Source organism: Zonotrichia leucophrys, chromosome Z, assembly GCF_028769735.1.
Source record: "Zonotrichia leucophrys gambelii isolate GWCS_2022_RI chromosome Z, RI_Zleu_2.0, whole genome shotgun sequence".
In the NCBI taxonomy this organism is placed as follows: domain Eukaryota; kingdom Metazoa; phylum Chordata; class Aves; order Passeriformes; family Passerellidae; genus Zonotrichia; species Zonotrichia leucophrys.
The window spans coordinates 26,090,389-26,111,723 of record NC_088200.1 but is presented as its reverse complement, the minus strand read 5'-3'; the positions used below and the strand labels follow the sequence as shown (position 1 = coordinate 26,111,723).

Below are 21,335 nucleotides of genomic sequence, written 5' to 3'. Positions count from 1 at the left end.
TTATAAAGGTCTGTCCTGACAAACAGAAACCCAAGCGGGAGGCCTGGCTGGATGTTCTCAGAGCTTTTAACTGCATCAGAACATAAAACAACATGTGGAACAAAGGGGTGGAAGCTGGCCCAGGTGTCTCAAGTGGAGTATAGGGTTGTCTGATCATGCAAGAATGCTGCTGGGAAAGACAAAGACAAAGCTGAGCTGGAGTTGAATCTGTCCAGGAATGTGAGGTGGCAAAATGTTTCATAAGTATATAAATAACAAAAGAAAGATGGGTGAATACGAAAGCCCACTGCTAAACTGGACAGAGAAACTGGTGACAAATTACATGGATAAGGCTGAGGCACTCAACACTTTCTTTGTCTTGCTCTTTACCATGCAAACTAGGCAATCTAACAAGAAACCCAGGTTCCTGGGACCAGAGGGAATATTTGAAGCAAGGATGATTTATTGTCAGTGGAGAAGGATCAAGAGAGCATTTTTAAAAACTACACATATATAAGGCCACAGGACAAGTAGGATAGACCACAACCAGTGCTGAGGAAGCTGGTTGATGCCATTGTGAGGCCACTGTCAGTTACCCTGGAACAGTGATGGCAAGTGGGAGAAGCTCCTGAAGACTGAAAGAGAGCAAGAATTACCTCTATCTTCAAGTAGGGCAAGAAGGAAGATCCAGAGAACTATAGGCTGCTAAACCTCATCTCAGTCCCTGCAACGTGATGAAGAAAATTTTCTGAGAAAGTATTTCCCAAGATCTCAAAGGCAAGATAGTCATCAGGAGTGGTCAGCGTGGATTTATGAAGGGGACGTCATGCTTGACCAACCTGGTAGCCATCTCCAATAATGTGACTAGGTTATTGGTGAAGAGGAGAGACATGGGCTTAGTGTACCTTGACTTCAGGAAAGGCTTTGATTACTGTCTCTTGTAATCCCATCATAGACTAGCTGACAAAGTACAGGATAGGCAAGTAAAGACTGAGGCAGACAGAGAACTGAATGAAGGATCAGGTCCAGGCGGTTGTAATCGGTGCTACGAATCTCAGGGGTCACCATGGGAGACAGCAGAGTCCAACACCTTCATTAAAGACCTGGATGATGGAACAGGATGTGCCTGTGTCATGTTTGCAGATGGTAACAAACTGGGAGCAGTGGGTGATGAACCACATGGTTTTGCTGACATAGAAATGGGCAGAGAGGAAACTCAGGAAGTTCAACAAGGGGAAATGCCAAGTCCTGCATCTGGGGAGCAATGACGGCAGGCTGGCGGCTGCTAGGGAACAGAAACAGAAGTCTGATTGGTTTGTCTCTTCTTTCACGGACCTCCAGGGCCTGATAATGAGGGAAGGGGTATGAACACATTACTTGCTTGGTCATAGAAACTCATGGCTGCTTGTCTCATAAAATGGAGTTAGTTAAGCTAACCACATTATAGGGGCTGGAGTGGAGCTCAAGCAGGACCCAGGGACCAGACGGCCCTGCCTGAGCAGAGAGCTGTGCCAGATGACGTCCAGTGGTGCCTTCCAATCTCAACCCCTCTGTGATTCTGTGCAGTCAAACTATGAGTTATCGCTCTTCTATCTGTGTTGTTTCTAACATTGCTACTCCTCTTTTAGCTTTGTTTCCAGGGGCCTTTAGCTGTTGCACGAAAATTTCAGATGAAATTTCCAAAGGAATTCTCAGAAGAGTGGAGAGATTTGAAATCCAGAAAGCTGGTGGCCTGTGTCACCTAGAGGCTGTTATGTAAGAGATATTTTGTGTCCTTCACTGTGAAAGGCATACTGCTAGTTAAAATCCATCACGCAGCATTTAAATAGTAGAATCTTGGAAAGCTAACACAAATTCAAAAACAATGGTTTATGTGATTTAAGAACTGTCCTTCCTTGTGCTATTTAAACTTGATTGTTAAAAGTTAATTATTTTTTCAGTAGCAATACAGAATATTATTCAGCCTTCACTGACACTTGCTTTTTTTTCGGAACTGAAAAATTACTCATTCACCTTAAGATTTCTCTGCTTTTTCCAATTATTTATCCCATAAACCCCTGGCCTAAACTCATTAAATCAGCTTTACTTTTGTACATAAACATATATATAATTTTTTTTCTGGTACAATATCACACCATTTGGATTAAATTAGTACATTTTCTAGACTTTTGCATGATAATCATCACAGTCATAATAACTACACAGTAGTCTGCTTATTTATTTGCCATAGAAATGTACTGCTTTGCATTGTGGCTCTTTTTGCACTGAAGTAGTAAAGCCTTTTTACAGATTTTGGAATATAAGTTTAATAATGTAAAACTTAGATCCTAATGTATTTGAAACCAGAAAAAAATTAATAAACACAGCATAAAATATAATTTAAGATTAACCAAATCTAACTTTGTGGTCTTCATAGGTAGGTGATAATTACGATGATTTTTAAAAGCTGGGATTTTACTTTTTTTCTTTGAAACTGACAACCATTTCTTTAAATGTTAGTCTCCATGTGAAAGGCAGAAAGTTCTGTGTGAATCCATGGAATAGAAAAGTTGAAAAAATGATGAAGAAGATGAAGCACAAGATTCACAGGAGCAAAACTCATGTTAGAAAGCAGAGAAGAACCAGAAGAACCAGAGAGAAAGAGCAGAAGCAGTAGCAAAATGAAGCAAAATGACCCATGATGAAGATTCTGTGGCATATGGCACTGTGGACAAGGATACCAGATTTCACCACTGATGGACTATTGTAGCACTGCAATGACTTTCCAATCTCTATGTGCTAGAAAAAGCAGAGGCAGAAAACATCACCTGTACTCAGAATGATGCTGATCAGACAAATGACAAAGTGCTCCTGGTAGTGTTTTGTAGCAAGTGCTCGCTGAACTCCCTGGATCTTTAGGCAGACTTAAATCTTCCTCTCTCTCACCCTGCTTTTATGGCAACCTCCCCTGTCACCTCTGTTTTAACATGCTGCTCCTTCTCATTTTTTCCCAGTCCTATTCTTGGTCCCTCTTCTTTCCTGTCTGCAATCATCTTTCCACTTGTTTATATTGTCTTGTTTATATTCTTTCAGTCACTAATCTTTCTTTTTTGATTCATTTTACATTGATTTACAAACACTTTTTCAGATCCTTCCAGCTTGTTTGCCAAAATCATGTCTTCTGCCTCTTTTAAACAATCTCTGCTCCCAGCCGTTACTATCATGAAATACAATTTCAGTGATAATATCTGATCCTCTTCACAAGACTCAAAGTGTGGCACTCAAAGCTATGCAATAAAATATCATCTCTATTGCTTTTTTTCATTCAGTTTTGTTCATTCAAATACTCAGAACCCTCATATGGGTCCTTCCTACCCTCTTTGCTGAATTTCTCATAATTGAGACTGAGGATTACATCTCAAGGCCTTTTTTCATAGCCTAGCAATGATGACAGTCTGGCTACCCACTCCACAGCCTCTCTTCCACTGTCCAGTACTGCCTTCTCCTGTGTGGCACAGTCTGGATTCCCTCCCTCCTTCCTTGGAAACTTCGAAGCAATTTAGTATTTCCACAAAGACATGTCATCAACAGCACTTCTCCTCACAGACATGTACACAGAAAGCAGCAAATGAGGGAGAAGAGAGGTCTTTTTTAAAAGAGTCAGTGCCAAAGAATGCACACATCTCATAAGCCAAAAATACTTAATTTAGCAGCACAACTCTGCTCTTTCTCCTCTTCCCTTAGCAATTACTGTTTTTTTTTAATCCCTGCATTTGACTTAAATGAGCTCCTCTGAGTTGCCTCTAGTGTTTGCTTTGAAATTTTTATGCAAAACTTCATCCTGCAAGCATGGGAGAAAGCAAGTCTGATGACAGGGGATAAAAGCAGATGCTGGTCCGTTCCCTAAATAAGAAAGATGAAAACTGCAGCAAGGTCACTAGAGACAAACAGCATACTTCTACACATGTAAATCTGGTGAAAGAAACTTGACTCCCTTCAAAACAGGTTAGAGAAACAATTACTGCTCTAATGAGCCAACTGCCTTCTGACAGGGATGAGGCAACTGATATATTCTTCCAGAATCTAGGGAATATTTTGTACAGCATGTACACTGGCATAGCCCCATCCTCTGCCCGCTGGAATGGCGTGCAGGAAGCCTGCTGCTGGGAGCAGGAGCTGGGGCTGCCCTCTCTGACTCCAGCGCGCACAGAGGCTCTTCCTCCCAAAACTGGGCTTGGCACACTGCTGAGGCAGAGGATGCGACCCTGGCTAACGCAAGCTGAAATGGCACACGCTTCCCACCATCTCATATGCACTGCCTGGACACCACACAGATAATTTAGCTAAGGGGTATCACACAGAATCCAAACCCCACGGGCCCAGGTCAGCAGAGCACCAGGAATGCAAAACTGCTGAAGCACTTTACAATATGGCAGCAGCACATTGCTCTTTCTGGCAGTTCCATTTTCTTCCTCATGTTCTGCTCTGCCTTTTAGATTTTGAACCTTCTTGCTTCCTTCCGATTTCTAGGTGGGTTTATGATGGCATCTCAGCTCCTTAGAGCTGTGCCATCAATGCAACCAGTGACCTTTTGAGAGTGTAAACATACTGACTGGAGCATGGACTGTACCCCAACTTCCACGGCTGTGCTATGGGAGAGAGCACTTCACAGAAAATGGAACAACCTTCCCAAGCTGAGGGAAGGGAAGGGAAGGGAAGGGAAGGGAAGGGAAGGGAAGGGAAGGGAAGGGAAGGGAAGGGAAGGGAAGGAAGGGAAGGGAAGGGAAGGAAGGGAAGGGAAGGGAAGGGAAGGGAAGGGAAGGGAAGGGAAGGGAAGGGAAGGGAAGGGAAGGGAAGGGAAGGGAAGGGAAGGGAAGGGAAGGGAAGGGAAGGGAAGGGAAGGGAAGGGAAGGGAAGGGAAGGGAAGGGAAGGGAAGGGAAGGGAAGGGAAGGGAAGAAGGGAAGGGAAGGGAAGGGAAGGGAAGGGAAGGGAAGGGAAGGGAAGGGAAGGGAAGGGAAGGGAAGGGGTTCATGCTGGTTTCGGTACAGGCTGCTGGGAAGCTCCATGCAGTCTTGGCTTGCAGACCTGTCCTCTGACAGTCATAGGATCACAGCACAGCTGCAGTTATCCCTGCCATTTGGAAAGCAGTACAGATACTAGTAACTAATTTTTGTACTGTCAGCCCTTTTGGCCTCCAAATCTTTGATTCTTATCAGTTTAGCAATTTCTTCTTTGTATTGAAATTAAAGACCCAATCAGATTTACAAGGCAAGTGTTATTGAAATATTTGCATTTGCTGGACCCACTTTAAAGACGGGCTTTGATATTTTTGTTTACATCTTCCAGTTTGTCAGTGTGATGTCTCCTGTCAGGTTCTCCTGGAATCAGTAGATCAGTCTGAGAGATTATGAGATTACAAAGTCCACTCCCTGCTTCCAGCTGTATTTCAAGTTTTGATTACTGTGCATTCTTTTGTAAATTGAATTAGAAATAATTTATACCAGTCATTTAATCTAATAAAAACTTTATTTCCTGGTATTGGTAAATAAAGTACCAAAACAACACTTGAAAGATCCACTGCCTCGTACAGTTTTATTTAGCCCTGAACGCTGACACACAAATATGTAGAAGAAAAATCTTCCAGTTTCCAAACCTTCACTTGAATGATCTCATATTCTCTGTACCTGAGCATTATTTTTGACCTTTGCTATTTTGTACTTGGCAGCAAAATAAAATCAATGCCTTTTTTGTTAAAGTCATCTCAACATCTTGTTTTGTGGAAGAGATTATTAGGGCACATTACTTTGTTTTCCCTGAAAATGCTGAATAAAGCTCTCTCTTCAATAGGTTTAGGTGCCTAAAAGATCTAGTTGGATGCATTTGAAAACACCAGTGAGTATTTTAGTGGCTTAGAAGTGTAACTTTCATTGAATTAAGTCCAAATTAGACTTGTAATTAATATTCTTGAGAATTGCAATAAAGTCACTCTTAACCACTTTTGAGAAACAGCTTAACAGATTATTATCATCCACTTTTAAATTTTATTTTAAGAGTTATTAACTTAATGTGACAGCCTCTGAGTCTTTAGGATGCTTTAAAGAAATCACAGATAGCATTGCTTAAGAAGTGCTAAACAAAAACAGGGTCTATTCAAGCAAAACCAGCACCCTGAATCTGATACTCTTGCTTAAAACTAGAAATCAGACTAGAGTCATAAGATTGCAAACACTTTTCTTTCAAAACACTGGGTTAGGAGTTACCACACACTTTTACACAGTTGAAAAATGTTGATAGAGGCTCAAATTCAAACCCCTCTTTTACCAAAACACCTGGATTTTAACAGAGGAAGAGGATGCCTGCTTGCGCCCTGAGTAGCACACCTGAACACATTTCTGAGACAATGTTATTCTGAGTTATGCTGAGCTTCTTTGGTAGTACCATTTTTATTAAAACAACCTGTCCTTAGTGCAAACAAATAAACATAATTTGCAAATACAATTTTTGATTGAATATCTCTCTGGGCAGATTGGTTAAGCTCTACAGCCATGAAAGGCATTCTCACTAGCTAGGCTGGAAATAGTGCAATCACATATCTGGAGCATAATTTGGTTAGAAAACTATAATTAATTAACTATGAGGTTTGAAATAAGATTCACCAACAACTTTAATGATATTAATGCAATCCTTATGAGAAATTAATGTAAAACAATTGTAGACTATTGCAACACCAGCATAGGCAGATCCTTTCTTGTGAAGGATCTGCAATTTTTTATAATTCTTCCCTTGTTATACAGTCCGTAGCAGGAAAAGCAAATGGTGTCACAAAGCTGAATAAAAATAATAACAATATTGACAACAATTATACAATAAATTGCATGGATTAATAAGAAAAAGTAGGTTCTAGGTCTTAGCCTATAAAGGATTAGTCATCAAACCAGTCTGCAAGAGGAGGATGTCTGGACTTCATATAAATTTAAATTAGCATCTGGATCCATAAACATCCTGAGTAGACAAAACCAATGCTTTTAGCAGTGTAAAGACCAGGTAAATCTCTAAATAGAGAGTAGAGATACATAGATTGTGGGAAAGAAAGCAATAACATGGATCACCTCACCAAGCTAATCTTAGTAATTTTGGCAGGGTTTCTTTATGACATCTGTAGAAAATCTGCATTTTTAAGACCTTCATTCAGTGTTGACTATACATGCACCAAAAAAATTTGCAGAACCCAATTCTGACATCACCATTTTGAAAGCAAGCAAGACATTTGTCAGGAGGAACCCCCCCACACCTGACTGCAGGCTCCCAGGTGGGCAGGCTTGCATCACCAGGAGCAGCGAGAGCAGCCAGGTTTGCATTGCTAGGAGCAGCCAGAGCCGCGGCGAGGCAGCAGGCAGGCCAGCGACCCCACCAAGGGCACGCTCTCACAGTGCCCAAACAAACAAGCAGAGCAGGGCCAGCGATGGCAAAACAGGGTCAAACAAGAGCCCGGGTTTTCACACAAGTCTGTAGAGATGAGTAGATCAGAGGTGAAGCTGGGAAGTCAAATCACTGGGTCAGGGTCAGCAAGGCTTGTACCAGCACAGGCGCCATCATGGTGTCCCTCTGGCAATGGCCCAAATTTGAATACGGTTCCCAAGTGAAAGGGAAGAGGTGGTCAAGGAGGCTCCCCACAGCTCCATCACACCGCCTGCCTTCTCCAGGGCAGCCCCAGCCCAGGCTGCCTGAGATGTGGGAGCCAGTGCTGGCCTGGAGCACAGGCAGCCTAGTCCCCAGGAAGCAGGGAAGTGGACTGGTCCCTCTGCTGCCCAGCACCTCTTCCAGAAAGTCTAGGCAATCCAGGCACCCCTGTGGCAGGAAATATTTTGTCACCAAGTGCATATTGAGGCTGGTACTAGGAGCCCATTCTGATGTCCAGAACAAGAATACAGCTCTGGTTCTGTTTTTTCATATTGTGTGGTTTTGAGGGTATGTTGGGGGTTTTTTTTGCGTTAGTTGTTTGGTTGATTTTTTTGTAGGTTTTTTGTTTGGTTTTTGTTCTGTTTGGTTTTGCTTTTGTTTTGGTGGGGGAGTTTTGGTTTTGTTTGTTTGTTTGGGTTTGGTTTTCTGTTTGTTTGTTTTCAGGTTTTTTTCCTGTGGTAGGAATGGAAAAGAAGGAAATGAAGTTTTAGAGTCCAAGAGCAGAAAACGAACTTTCCTGACAAGTCCCTTTTGTCTGTAGGCAAAGGAGGTAACTGTGTCTACATGATGTAACTACACCATCACCTACTGAATTTGCATTTTGTCAACATGTTTTTTTCAGAATTACAAATGGAACTGGCTTGTAACAGTGACTGGCACAAGCTTATCAGGAGACTCCAGGGTAGCATGTGCAAGCAAAACTTTTCTTGATTTCTCAGTAGTATTTCTCAATCCTCACACTACAGATAGTTATGTGACAAATTTGTGATGATTTCCCATGACAATGGCAGAACAGATTCAACAAACAGGATAGGAGCTCACACTTCCAATGATGGCTTTCCCATTTCCTTAGCAGTGTTTTTACCTGCCCCTAAGATGGTGGTTTGACACCCTGGAGTGGAGTGAGGTGAGCAGGCTGTTGTCTCCTGCTGGCTTCAGCAGCCAGATCTCACAGAACCTGACGGCTGCCAAGGGAGTGCATTTCCTTGACTTGAGCAGTGGTTTACAACCCAATTACCCAGGGTACAAAATTTATGTTTGACTTTTGTCAAGCAGCTTCCCATCTACAGCAGAGGTTTGTTCTCCCAGTTCTCCGGGGGTGTGCAGCAATGGATTAGGTGACAATAAATCATCGCACGGCCTAAAGGCAAGCCAGGCTGGCAGAAGGAACCCACACAATGCCAATTTGTCAGACAGCAGTAACCCTGTGATGTGCGGCTTGGCACACGAGGATTTAACGAGCTCGAATTAAAATGTTACGGGAAGATCCAGGGTAGGGCAGGGCAGGGCAGGACGTCCATCACATCCTGTGTGAAGCAATTCTGCTGGCAGAGCCCCGTGCGAGCCCCGGTGCTGGGGCACTCTGGGGTTGGGACGCCGGGGCCGGGCCACTTGGGGGGCTGGACGGGCTGGAGCCGGGACAAGCCAGGGTCGGCATGGGCCCGGGTCAGGATGTGCCGGGGTCAGGATTCACTGGGGTCAGGATGCACTGGGGTGAGGATGCACTGGGGTCAGGATGCGCCGGGGTGAGGATGCACTGGGGTGAGGATGCACTGGGGTCAGGATGCGCCGGGGTGAGGATGCACTGGGGTCAGGATGCACTGGGGTCAGGATGCGCGGGGGTCAGGATGCACTGGGGTCAGGATGCGCGGAGCTCAGGATGCACTGGGGTGAGGATGCACTGGGGTTAGGAAGCACTGGGGTCAGGATGCGCCGGGGCCGGGACCCGGGCCGGGACACTCCGGGCGGGCGGCTCGGGCCGGGACACGCGGACACTCCCGTTGCCAGGCAACCGCCTCGCGCCCGGCCCGAGCCCTTCCTACCCTCACCCGCGGTCGGCTGCGCGCCTCCATTGGCTGTCCCCGCACGGCGCACGGCTTCCATTGGGCGCCCGCCGCCCCTGCCGCGTCCCCATTGGCGCACCGCCCTCTGCCCACGCCGCGTCACTTTCTCACGCCATTCCCCCCGCCCTTTCTGCCCGCCGCTCGCCGGGCGGGGGGCGGGACCTGGTGCAGCCGTGGCTGTGATTGGTGGACGGCCCTGCCGCTCAGGCCGCGCACCGGGTGGCGGGCGGTGCAGCTGCTTAAAGGGGCCGCACGCCCGCCGGAGGCCGGTGCTGTCTTGAGTGCGTGCGGAGCGACACCGGGAGCGACAACGGGAGCTACATCGGGAGCTACATTGGGAACAACACCGGGAGCCATCACCTCCGACGGGTGAGCGCGGCTGGGGCCGCGGAGGCACTCGGGCCGGGGGCGAAGGGCTGCGGAGCCGCGTGGGGGAAGCACGCGAGGGGCGGCGGGGCTGGGAGGGGGAGCCGCACGCCGGGTCGGCATAGCTGGGAGCGGCTTCCTGTGGATGCAGAGCCTTCGGAGGAACGCCCGTAGAGCGGCCCCGGGGCGGTGAGAGGAATTTAAAAAAATTAAAAATTAAAAGAAAGGGGAAAAAAAAAAAGGATGAAAACCACCCCAAAAAAATGTGTCAGGGTGTCCTAACTTAGGTGTCACCTCGTATCCCGCGCCAGCCGCTGTCCGAAGCATCACGCCCCGTCGGGGGATGCAGCGGGCCATGCTCACTGCCCGGGTAACCAGGTGCGTCCCGAAGGAACTGCATCCCGCAGTGGGGGTCCCGGCCGCCGCCTCCCGCCCTGCCCGCGGGGGAGGCCCTCGGCTGTGTGAGCTGCGGTCAGCGGCTGCTGCGGGGCTCCCCCGGGCTCTAAACCCGTCTCGGAGGCAACCTAGGACCCTTCGGTGTGTCCCTTAGCTGCCTCTCAATGTCGCGACAGCGTCGTCCTTCCAAGCCGGGAAAGGTGGACCGAGCGTGCCTCCCTGCCCGCGCCACCCCCGTGCCCAGGCAGAGGCAGCCGGGTGCTGCCCCGAGGGATGCCGCCGCCTTCTTTCCTTACGGCGTTTGCCGCAGGGTGTGGGCATCCCGGCACCCACCCGTGTTGTGATGGAGCCCCGTGCTCGGGTGTGCCGCCATCCGCGCGGGTGGGGCCGCACGGCTCCGCCCCAGTTCCGTCCCCGCGGATCTGCGCGGTTTGCCTGTATCCCGGCGCTCGGCGGTGGGCGAGCATCCCGCGGGATGCCCGTCCCGGCCCATCCCGGCGCCCGCAGCCGAGCGTCCCTCGGGGAGGTGGCCGCGGTCCGGCGGCCTCTGGTGGCGGCACGGGTATCGTGCGCGCCAATGTCACCGGCGGGCCCCTGCGGGTCGAGGCGGTGATGTCGCAGCCGGGGCCGCCACCGGCCCTGCCCCTCCCACCGGTCCTCCGGAGCCAAAGGCATCGCTTGTAGCAAACAAGGCCGGGGCTTATTTTCTGCCTTTGAGTAAAGTGTTCCGTTAGAATTAAAAACTAAGGCAGAAAATAACGCAGTCAAATTATTGACATAGTATGCTCAAATGCCTAAGAAAGACAGTAACGCCACCAGTTGTTACAAGCAAGCATGTTTCTGGTAGCAAAAGCGGAAAGGATTGGCTTGGCTTATGCTTCTCGTTCATTCCCAGCAGAATCATAAGGAGACACGAAACAAAGTGTGTTTCTCGTTTCCATAAACTGAAGCATTTCGGGTTCTTGTTATTTTAAAACAAATAATACTTCTGAGAAAGTTTTCATTTTCAGTCAAAACTCAATGATAGGATGTTGTTTGCTGTTGACAAAAGACTGTCTGTTTTACACTGAGTAAACAAATTTTTTTTCTGTGATGACTGACTGACTCGAGATGTCGTAGGTCCCATTTCCTTCAGTGGTCAGAATATGCTTACAGAGCAGTGCTGCTCATGGCAGCCCAGACTGCCACCCTGCTGGGTGTGACTGGTGAGCTTGGTGTTTGGTGAGCCTGGGAACACAAAAGAAACACCCTCCCTTCAGTTGTGTTCTACACAAAGTTTTCTGATGAGAGAACCGCAGCAAGTAATATCACTTGAATGCCAGTTTTGGCATCTTGAAGTTCTGCAAGGAGCAAGTACAGAAAACACTTGTTTTCATCAGCTCTCATCAATAATGTAATTCCTTTTGGCATATTGATTTTCCCAACAATTCACTGCCTGGTTAAAAGCTGCTATTCTCCTACACCCATTATTTCTCAAGTCCATTACATGCTGCATGCAGGCTTCAGGGAGACCTCGCTGCACCCTTTCAGTACTTACAGTGAGCTTATTAAAAATTAGAGGGAGAGGGGCTTCTTGCAGGAATGTGTAGTGACTGGACAAGGGGGAATGGTTCCAAACTGAGACTACGTTTAGATGAGATATGGGGAGGAAATTCTTTAGGGTGAAGGTAGTGAGGCACTGGCACGGGCTGCCCAGAGGGAGCTGTGAATGCCCCATCCCTGCAAGTGTTTAAAGCCAGGCTGGATACATTAAGCAGCCTGGTCTAGTGGAAGGTGTGCTAGCCCATGGCAGGGGGGTTGGAATGAGATGATATCTAAGGTCCCTTCCAACCCAAGTTATTCAATGATTTAAGATTCAATGAATCTTAAATAAAGTTAGGCCTTTTGAGATTCTCTGCAGCCTCCAAATTTAAGCTGTCTGGCCCTTGGAGCAGCAGTGAGCTCTACTCTGGGTACATGGCTCACCCTCGGTGTGGCTGCCAGACACTGATGAGCTGGAATTTCCTCTTTGATAAAATGAGGTGTTTTGTGCTAGAAAGGGAGCTGAATCCCCAAAGCCCTTTACCAGCTGGTACCTTGGGATCTCTCTGTGGGCAGTATGTCTGCACTCATATGGGAGCCAGAAAGCGACTTCCTGCAGTGCCTGTGCTGATTTGGGATAGCGCACAGCTCTTGGAGACAGGTTTCGGACCCCAGCGCTGCTGCGTGTCCCCAAGCCGTGTGTGACTTGTTGGCGGTGCTGGGCAGGGACACCCCCCGCTCCCCGCGGCTCCGGGCACCGCTGCACCAGCGCCCTCCCTCCCTGCCCTGGCCGATGGCCGCTCCGCAAACAGCATCAGCCCTCTGCTGTACCAGAACAAACCCAAAATACTGCCCGACAGCTCACAGAAGGCAGGAAAAATTACGAGTTTGCTCAGTTTGTGGGTTGTTTGGGGGTTTTTATCTGTCTAGTTTAAAGCAAGATAAGGCGACACGGCACCGCCCCACTTTGGAAACAAAAGCGAGGTGCCGAGGGCTTGTCCAAAACAACAAAACAAACACAGCCAAGACCACACAGGAAGCCTCTCCACAGCGGGGGTTCGGGTGCCGGCGAATTGGGGTTTATTTCCTGAAGGAGCTGTCGCCCGTGCCCGCCGGCCGAGCCGAGCGCGCTGTCCCGGCGCCGGGCGGGCGTGGCGGTTGCTGCGCACGCGCACTGCCCGCGTCGCGCATGCGCCCTGCCCGCAGCAGGAGGCGGCCATGGGATTCCGCAGCGTGTAAGAGGCGGCGCCGTGGGGGGCAGTGGGAGTGCGGTGGGGCAGCGGGGGCACGGGACGGCACGGCGGCCTGAGGGCCAGCGGGGGCACGGCGGGGCGCTGGGCGCCACCTGCGGCTGAGGCGCGCTGCGATCCCCTGTGCGCACATTCCCGCGGCTCCAGGATGGGTCTTGGATAACCTTGAGGTGGTGGGGACGGCAGCAGCGGACACAAGCAAGGCGAAATTGGTTCTTTTGCTTAAAACCGCGCAGTCCGCTGTGGGGCCGTTCTTTGGCCCGCTAGGCAGCTGGTCCTGGGTTCTGGAAGCTTGGAGCTGGGCACGGAAGGGACGGGTGCCCTGTCGGGATGTAAGCTGAGGAGGATGGTGCCGGGCTGTGTAATTGAGGGAGGGTTGAAGTAATGGGGTGTAGTGTGTCCTTGGGAGTAGTAAATCACCAAGTGTGGTGACAGGAAAGTTGTGGGGTTAGAATAAGGAAACTCGGCCTATCAGGGAGAACATTGTTCATCTCAGCCCTGAAGTACTCCAGGCAGTGTGCTAGGAGTTCCAGTGTTCTGGAATGCCGGAATAGAGTATGCACCAAATAGAAAAACGAAAAGAAACAACAACACCCCCGCTGAAAACAAAAACAAACAAAAAAAAACCAACCCACACAGAAATAATTCTGCCTTTTTGCAAGTGTGAACAAAACAAAGTGACATATGTCACTTTGTTTAAAAATAAAAATTACTTTGAAGAATCCTGCCCTGTCTTAAGATGGTTATTTTCTAGTAAGGGTTTTCAACTAGCAATGTTAATAAAAATAACCAGTGTTTCTAGCTTGGCTATATGCAAAATTGAGACTTTGTATATTAGCAGAAGTAAGATATTGAACATTAATGTCTCAAACACTTAGCACTTGGTAAGTGCATGGTTTTGCTTCAGAAAGATAGCTTGTGTTTAACCTATGTCTGTTCATCTCTGGGGCTGAAATCTGTATTTTCACTTAATAAAAAAAAAAACCTCTTAAAGCTAATGATGTTTACAGTATGCTCATACCGAAGCTTCACCAGAGGCAAAGGCTTGCCTTTTGCAAATGACATTGTAAAATACATGCAACACATCTTTTTCCTTACAATTGCAGGAACTGAAAGTAGGCTCCTCTAAGTATATGTGAGTAAATCATATGGCTTTGTGGTTTTTTCTTTTCTTAAAGATCTGCCACGATGCCTGGGTCTCTTCCAGTGAATGCTGAATCCTGTTGGCCCAAAGATGTGGGAATTGTGGCACTGGAAATATATTTTCCATCTCAGTATGTTGACCAGACAGAGCTGGAGAAGTACGATGGTGTGGATGCTGGGAAGTACACCATTGGGCTGGGCCAGGCAAGGATGGGGTTCTGCTCTGACCGGGAGGATATCAATTCCCTCTGCTTGACTGTGGTCCAGAAGCTCATGGAGAGGAACAACCTTTCCTATGATTGCATTGGGAGATTAGAAGTTGGAACAGAGACCATAATTGACAAATCCAAATCTGTGAAGACCGTCCTGATGCAGCTTTTTGAAGAGTCTGGTAATACAGATGTAGAAGGAATTGACACCACCAATGCATGCTATGGAGGCACAGCTGCTCTTTTTAATGCTATTAATTGGATTGAGTCCAGTTCCTGGGACGGTAAGTCACCAGTATTTTCCTGGAAAGTTACATCATCCTTACATCAGTCTGCCCCACAATGACAGTGGTCATGTTTAACCACATAAAATTCAGAGGGTAAACTGTTTTTCTCTTCTAAAGTCTTTTTCTTAAATTCTCTGGGTATTTGCCACTTCAGTTACAGCATGAATAATGACATAGTTACTAATGTAGAGGTCTTCTGTAAATTCAGGTGATTGCCAATTGAAATGTGGGAGAAAAATCAAAATTGAAGAGCCCTTAAATCTTGGTGTCATTTCCTCAATAACTAAAGTCTAAAAATTGCTGATGGGTGTTAAGATGTGCCAGACTCATGGCTCTTTATCCTCATTTTCCCTGTGTGTTTTTCCCAGGTCGCTACGCCCTTGTGGTGGCTGGAGACATTGCTGTGTATGCCTCTGGAAATGCCAGGCCCACTGGGGGAGCTGGTGCTGTTGCAATGCTGGTGGGCCCAAATGCACCACTGATTTTTGAGAGAGGTGAGTCCTGTGGGAGGACATACACTGCTCAGGTCAGATTACTGCATCCGGCCTGGAGCCTCTTCCCTGATTTTTGTGTCTTGCTGAAGCAGCAGATCAACTCTGACTAATGTCAAAAATTGCTCTTTATCTCTTCTTGTCTGGGCTAACTCAGCTGAGTCCAGTTACAGGACACAGAGAGGAACAAGTAGAGGTGCTCCTATTTGTTTGTTTCCTTGAGGATTCTCCAGTAAAATTGATAGAGTAATACTAGAGCTGAACAAAACAACATTCTACTTCCAGGGCAATATGACAATCCTTTATTGCATGTGTTTGTCATGCTCAGTCCTACTCTGCTTTACAGGCTATTGAGGACTGTGTGAAACCTTATCTTAAAAGGCCAGAAGTGCCATGAAAATCTGCTGAACAGGGGCCAAAGCTGCTTCTTTTCCCATGTGTGCCAACGGACACATCCCAATTGGCTTAAAGCAGCTGAATAAACTAATTTCAACTTCTGTCGATTTCTGCCCACCAGGGTTGCGCGGAACCCACATGCAGCACGCGTATGACTTCTATAAACCAGACATGGTCTCTGAATATCCTGTGGTGGATGGCAAGCTCTCCATACAGTGCTACCTCAGTGCTCTGGACCGCTGCTACACCGTCTATCGCAACAAAATCCACGCCCAGTGGCAGAAGGGTGCGTAGCCTCTCCCGGTGGTACTGCAAGATTGGCAGATGCTTGAGGGTGTACCACACAGGCAGTTTCAGTATCTGATTTAAAAGCTGGTCTGAGTATCTTCACATTTGTATGTTATGAAGTGATTGAAATATTTCTCCTGTAAGAAATTATTTAGTTCTGTTCTGGCATGGCTAATTTCCTGACAGTCTGTAAAGCAGCATTCTCTACAGGCAATTGTTGGTGTAAGACATAATGCCTTGGTTAAAAGCATACTATTACCCATCTCCATCCAGACTTTTAAGAAACTTAGGTTAATATTTAAATGTTCTGTAATTATACTGATTTTTTTCTTTTAACCCAATATGTTTAGTAATTCCTTTAATTATATTAAGAGACATACATGTGAAGAGAGGCAAATTAAGTAGATTATTACGTCAAAATGCTGTTCAACATAGCTTTCTGTTCTAGAGAAAGAGCAAACATTGTTAGCTGGTGCAAAAGGCGGTAAAAAAAGAAATTTTAAACAGAAGCAGTACAGTGTGTTAAGTGCACTTGACAGGAGTGGTTAGTGTTACTTGCATGTTTGTGTCTCATGTTTATGCCAACCTGTTACGATGACTGGTGTCCTGCCAGCTCCCTGCTTATTTCCATAATTGAAGTGAGTACTAAACAGAGGTTGTAACATAACACTTCTGCCACTTCCAGAGGGGACAGACAGACGTTTCACCTTGAATGACTTTGGATTCATGATCTTCCACTCTCCATACTGTAAACTGGTACAGAAATCTGTGGCTAGACTCTTGCTGAATGACTTTCTCAGTGACCAGAACCCAGAAACAGCAAATGGTGTTTTCAGTGGTCTGGAAGCCTTCAGGTGAGAATGGCTGCTGTCTGTCTCATTCAGATAATCTGTTATACATCCAAGGTGTGTTTTTACTTTCTGCTATTTTATTAACTGTTTCTGAACTTTTTTTTTTTCTCTTTTGAATAGGGATATAAAACTTGAAGATACATACTTTGACAGAGATGTGGAGAAAGCTTTTATGAAAGCTAGTACAGAGCTCTTCAATCAGAAAACCAAAGCTTCATTACTTGTATCCAATCAGAATGGAAATATGTATACCCCTTCAGTCTACGGTTGCCTTGCCTCTCTTCTAGCCCAGTAAGCATAAAACTGGGAAAAGCTATTTATGAATAAGGTCATAAAAGGCTTTTTTCAGAAAGTCTTCTGTAAAAGCATAATTTAGCAAACCTTTCCCTACAAGATTGCCTTAAGCAGAAAAACTAAAGTTAAAACATAATTCTGTACACACATTCTGTTCAAGTGACATGTAGATTGAAAATGTCCATGTCAGAAGCTGATGCAAAACAGCTGCTTACTGCCTTGCAAAGCAGGATCTTATTTGTAAGGTAGTGTCTGTTCTCAGCCCCAACTTTCCCCCTCTTCCTTCCCCTAGAAACATTCCTGAAGTGGAAAAAAAAATCTGAATATCTTCTCTTACTATAATAAGTAAAGCCAATTAAATTACTATTTAATTTTTTTTTCAAATAGAGCCTTTTACAAAATCATACTAAGTTTACATTAAACCACTCCTCCTGGGTTTTCTTTTCTTTTTCTTTATTCTGACATTGTCTTCCAAGATGTGTTTACTTTTTTGGCCTTAATTTGCTTAAGAATGAAATATGTCTGCCTTCATCATATTTTGGGCATTTCTCAGGCATGTTTTTCTCTAGGCAGCTTTCAAACTCAGCACATAACAGCAGTATTTGAATTTGTGTTTTTAAAAGTCAGCATTTATGTACATAGTATGCTAAATGTGTATTACAGACACTGTAATTTGCTGTTTGCTTTTCCAAAGCTAGATGCAGTTTCTAGTTATTTAAAACTGGAACTTTGTCTTAGTTCTGACTTTAAAAAGCTGTGGTATGATTTGCAGGTACTCCCCAGAGCAGCTTGCAGGACAGAGAATCAGCGTGTTCTCCTATGGCTCTGGTTTTGCTGCTACCCTGTACTCCATCAGGGTCACACAGGATGCCACTCCTGGTGAGTGATGGGAGGTGATGCCATCTGCCTCTCTTGCTCAGCTCCCTCTTGCTGCCTTGTTGCACAACCCACTAGCATAAGGAAACCTGCAGGACAGTGCCTTAATGACAGCAGTGCCACACTGGGAATGTCCAGCTCCAGGGAGTGTTTCAGTGTCTCCTTGAACAAATAAATAACGGTCTTCAAACTCTGTTAAATGCTTTAAGTTGGTAATTGGGAATATTTTAAATGACTAATACTTGAGATTCTATAATGCAAAGTACTTTGAATGGGCTTGAAATATTCACATACCAGTGTGCAGTTCTCAGTACTGACTCTATCCTACCTGGATGGTTCTATATTGCAGGTTCTGCACTGGACAAAATAACTGCCAGCCTTTCTGATCTCAAAACAAGACTTGACTCAAGAAAATGTATTGCACCTGATGTCTTTGCTGAAAACATGAAGCTCAGACAGGAAACACATCATTTGGGTAAGAACCTAATAAATATCAATCCTTCCTAGTCCTTGAGCAAATTGCTTATCACTTAATCTGCCAAACTTTAAATTATAAGGGCGCAGGATGAAGGAAATGTCCAGCCCTTTCTGCTTCTAAGTAGCTTGTGTTCATTATGCCCAACATGTCTGAAGTAAAAATGGTGGGTTGTTTTTTTCTGTCTCAGTGCATCCAGTCTGCAAAGACCTGTGTTGGGTAAAACTCTTACCAGGAAACAGCTAACAATGTGTTCCTCCCTTTCTTGCAGCCAATTATATTCCGCAGTGTTCGGTCGAGGATCTTTTTGAAGGAACATGGTACCTTGTGCGTGTGGATGAAAAACACAGGAGAACTTATGCCCGACGCCCACTCATGAGTGATGGACCTCTGGAAGCGAGAGTTGGAGTTGTCCATCCAGGCATTGTTCATGAGGTGAACACTCGGCACTCTTTAAAAGTTTGATGTAAATGGTGGAACCATTTACATGTTTGTCTTAGCATGTGCATGTATGTTAAGAGGAAGTGGTTTTACGAGTTACATTGAATACTTTGTTAACACATGTAACATACAAGCCAGAAGTAAAAAGTTGAAACTGCGATTTTAAAAAGTACATTTCATCGTAAAAAGAACGAAATTGCACAAGAATGAAAGAGGAACAAACTGGCTCTTCTCACATGATCTGTTTGCATGAAGCATGACCAATTTGATTGACTTAAGGCCAAGCCATCCATTGTAGCATGAATGTTGTTTGAGAGTTGGACTAGCCGTGAAGTATGAATGTCTGTGAACTAGAAAACTGTATTTAATGTTTTTTTTCCCTTCTTCTTAGCACATCCCAAGCCCTGCTAAGAAAGTGCCAAGAATCCCTGCAACAACAGAATCTGAAGGCGTTACTGTCGCCATTTCCAATGGGGAGCATTAAGATACCTCTGTGAGGTGGGGAAAGAAACGAGGTGTGAGGGCAGGGTGAGAGAGAGAGAAAAAGGATTGCAGTAGCACTGAAGTTTCAGTGTACACTAGTACTTAATTGGAGCATGACAAAACTCTTTAGGCTCCTTGAAAAAAATCATCATAATATGGTGTGCTGATTTTATAACATTTTCAGAACACTAAAATCAGGAGTATATTGGAGATAGAAGGACTTGCCAGGTGCTGTGGGGATTCCTTAATATGTCTGAACTTTTTTAATTGCTGAGAAGTTGCTGTAGTCTATTACCAAGTCTTCGTACACAGAAAGGAAAAAAAAGAAAAGGAATCTTCTGCCTGCTCTTCCATGTAAAATGACTTGAAACCTACACTGTTAACTTCTACTAGTACTCAACTGTGTGCAAAATAGTCCAAGTTTTTAATGTTAGGGTTCTCAGTGCCTTGACAATAAGCAGTCAACCTTCTGAATACTGCAATTCTCTTTCACTTTATCACCTTCCCTTTCATCTCCTAGTCTGTCTCCCATCACCCCATTGCTTTGGGACAGGCACAGAATCAAGAACATCCATTGCTGGAATAGAACCTCTCTTCCCTGTCAAAGTGACTGGATCAAGAACGGCTAGGCTGACAAGTGGTTTTCTTAGAAAAAACTCTATGATTCACTGTGTTAGTTACTATGTAATTCCTCCTAACATCTTATGTGATTTATACCTGCATTTTAAGTCACAGGAGACTGGGAGGAAAGATGAAGAAGAAGGGAGGTAGTAAATTTTTTATTCTACAGGAAGGGGATAATTGATTTGACATCATACTAGATGGTTTAGTAGAATATCCAAGACAGCAAAATTTTCAAATAAAATTTAGAGCTATTGTGGCGCTGTTTTCATTGGCAAACAAAGGAGAGAGATGTTTATCATTTGTCTGGAACTCTAGCCTACTAGTTGTCTTTTATATAATACTTTCCGAAAGACTCTTTGTAGCTTTGAATCTGGCTTTTTTCTTTGAGGTCCTTCTCACTATTGTTAATAGTGTAGGAGTGGAGTCTTTTTTTTTTTTTCCCCCTTTCCCCAGCGTGCAAGCTAAAGCTATCCATTTTGCAAGCAGTAGATAGATTTACAGTGGTTATGGGGAGTCCATTCTGGTAGATTTTTAAAGCCCAGATTGGAAATGAACTATGATATGAGCCTTTTAAGCTTGTAATATATATATATATATATATACACATACATATGTATATATATATATTTAAGTTGAGCTAATGTACTCAATGAAGTTTCATTGAGTTTATTTCTTTGCTAATTCTACAAAGCTACATTATCTAATATAAAGTAGCAAAAAATTATTTCTGTTAATTACATTTTTTTGTGTGTGTGTAATGAAGTGTGTGTATTACCTGTCACTCACTAGAATTTGATAACTTGCTGTATTTGTACAGTCAAGCCTTGGTAAAATAGTTGTTTATTATAAATTGATGAATACTAATCTGTTTGTTCTGCTGAAAATGATGGAGCAATGCATGATGATGGTGTTTGCAAGTATTTTGGTTTAGGTTGCCCTCATGGAACTTAACCTTGGCACCTGTAATACAAACTGTCATGGAACAAAGTCCATTGCTGGCAGTGGACAAGCCAAGAAGTGAGCTACTGGCACAGGCCTCACAGGTCTGTGAGGCTGATCCTTTATTAAAATAAAGTTTGAGATATTTGAAACCTCTTGGAGTAGTGTTGACTTATTGGTTTTTTAGGATGGATTTCTTTTTGTTTAACAGGAAAGAGGAACCTGGCTCTGGTAAAAACCCAGAGTTGTGGGGTCACAACGTGTGTGGACATTTTGCGTCTTTCTTCTTAGTAATTCCATTACAGAAGTGGAAAAAAGAGTTGCCTAGGCTGGTGTAAAACAATCTTACCAGGACCATGTTTCAAGATAATTTAAAATGCTTTTATATGGAAACTGTTTATAGTGGAGGAATTAATACCCATTTTATGAAATTGAATTAATTGCTGATTTATAAAAATTGATATTATTTACCCTCAAATTCTAAATTCTGTGAAGGAGGCTTGGTTCTTGCTTTGTACACAC

At 45.1% G+C, this 21,335-nt stretch overlaps 1 protein-coding gene across 3 annotated transcripts; it reads left to right on the top strand.

The window, feature by feature from the left end:
- The first annotated feature begins 9,693 nt into the window (after positions 1-9,693).
- On the top strand, positions 9,694-20,970 carry HMGCS1 (3-hydroxy-3-methylglutaryl-CoA synthase 1). Of its 3 annotated transcripts, none has more exons than XM_064735847.1 (10): positions 9,694-9,852; positions 14,195-14,652; positions 15,024-15,149; positions 15,664-15,828; positions 16,516-16,684; positions 16,802-16,972; positions 17,748-17,854; positions 18,201-18,326; positions 18,598-18,761; positions 19,159-20,970. In XM_064735847.1, the coding sequence occupies exons 2-10, from the start codon at positions 14,205-14,207 to the stop codon at positions 19,249-19,251; spliced, it is 1,569 nt and encodes a 522-aa protein (XP_064591917.1). In that variant the 5' UTR covers positions 9,694-9,852; positions 14,195-14,204; the 3' UTR covers positions 19,252-20,970. The 3 variants fall into 3 exon arrangements, with proteins under 3 accessions (XP_064591917.1, XP_064591919.1, XP_064591918.1); XM_064735849.1 differs by lacking the exon at positions 9,694-9,852 and adding an exon at positions 12,969-13,001; XM_064735848.1 differs by lacking the exon at positions 9,694-9,852 and adding an exon at positions 13,199-13,348.
- Positions 20,971-21,335: the final 365 nt, after the last annotated feature.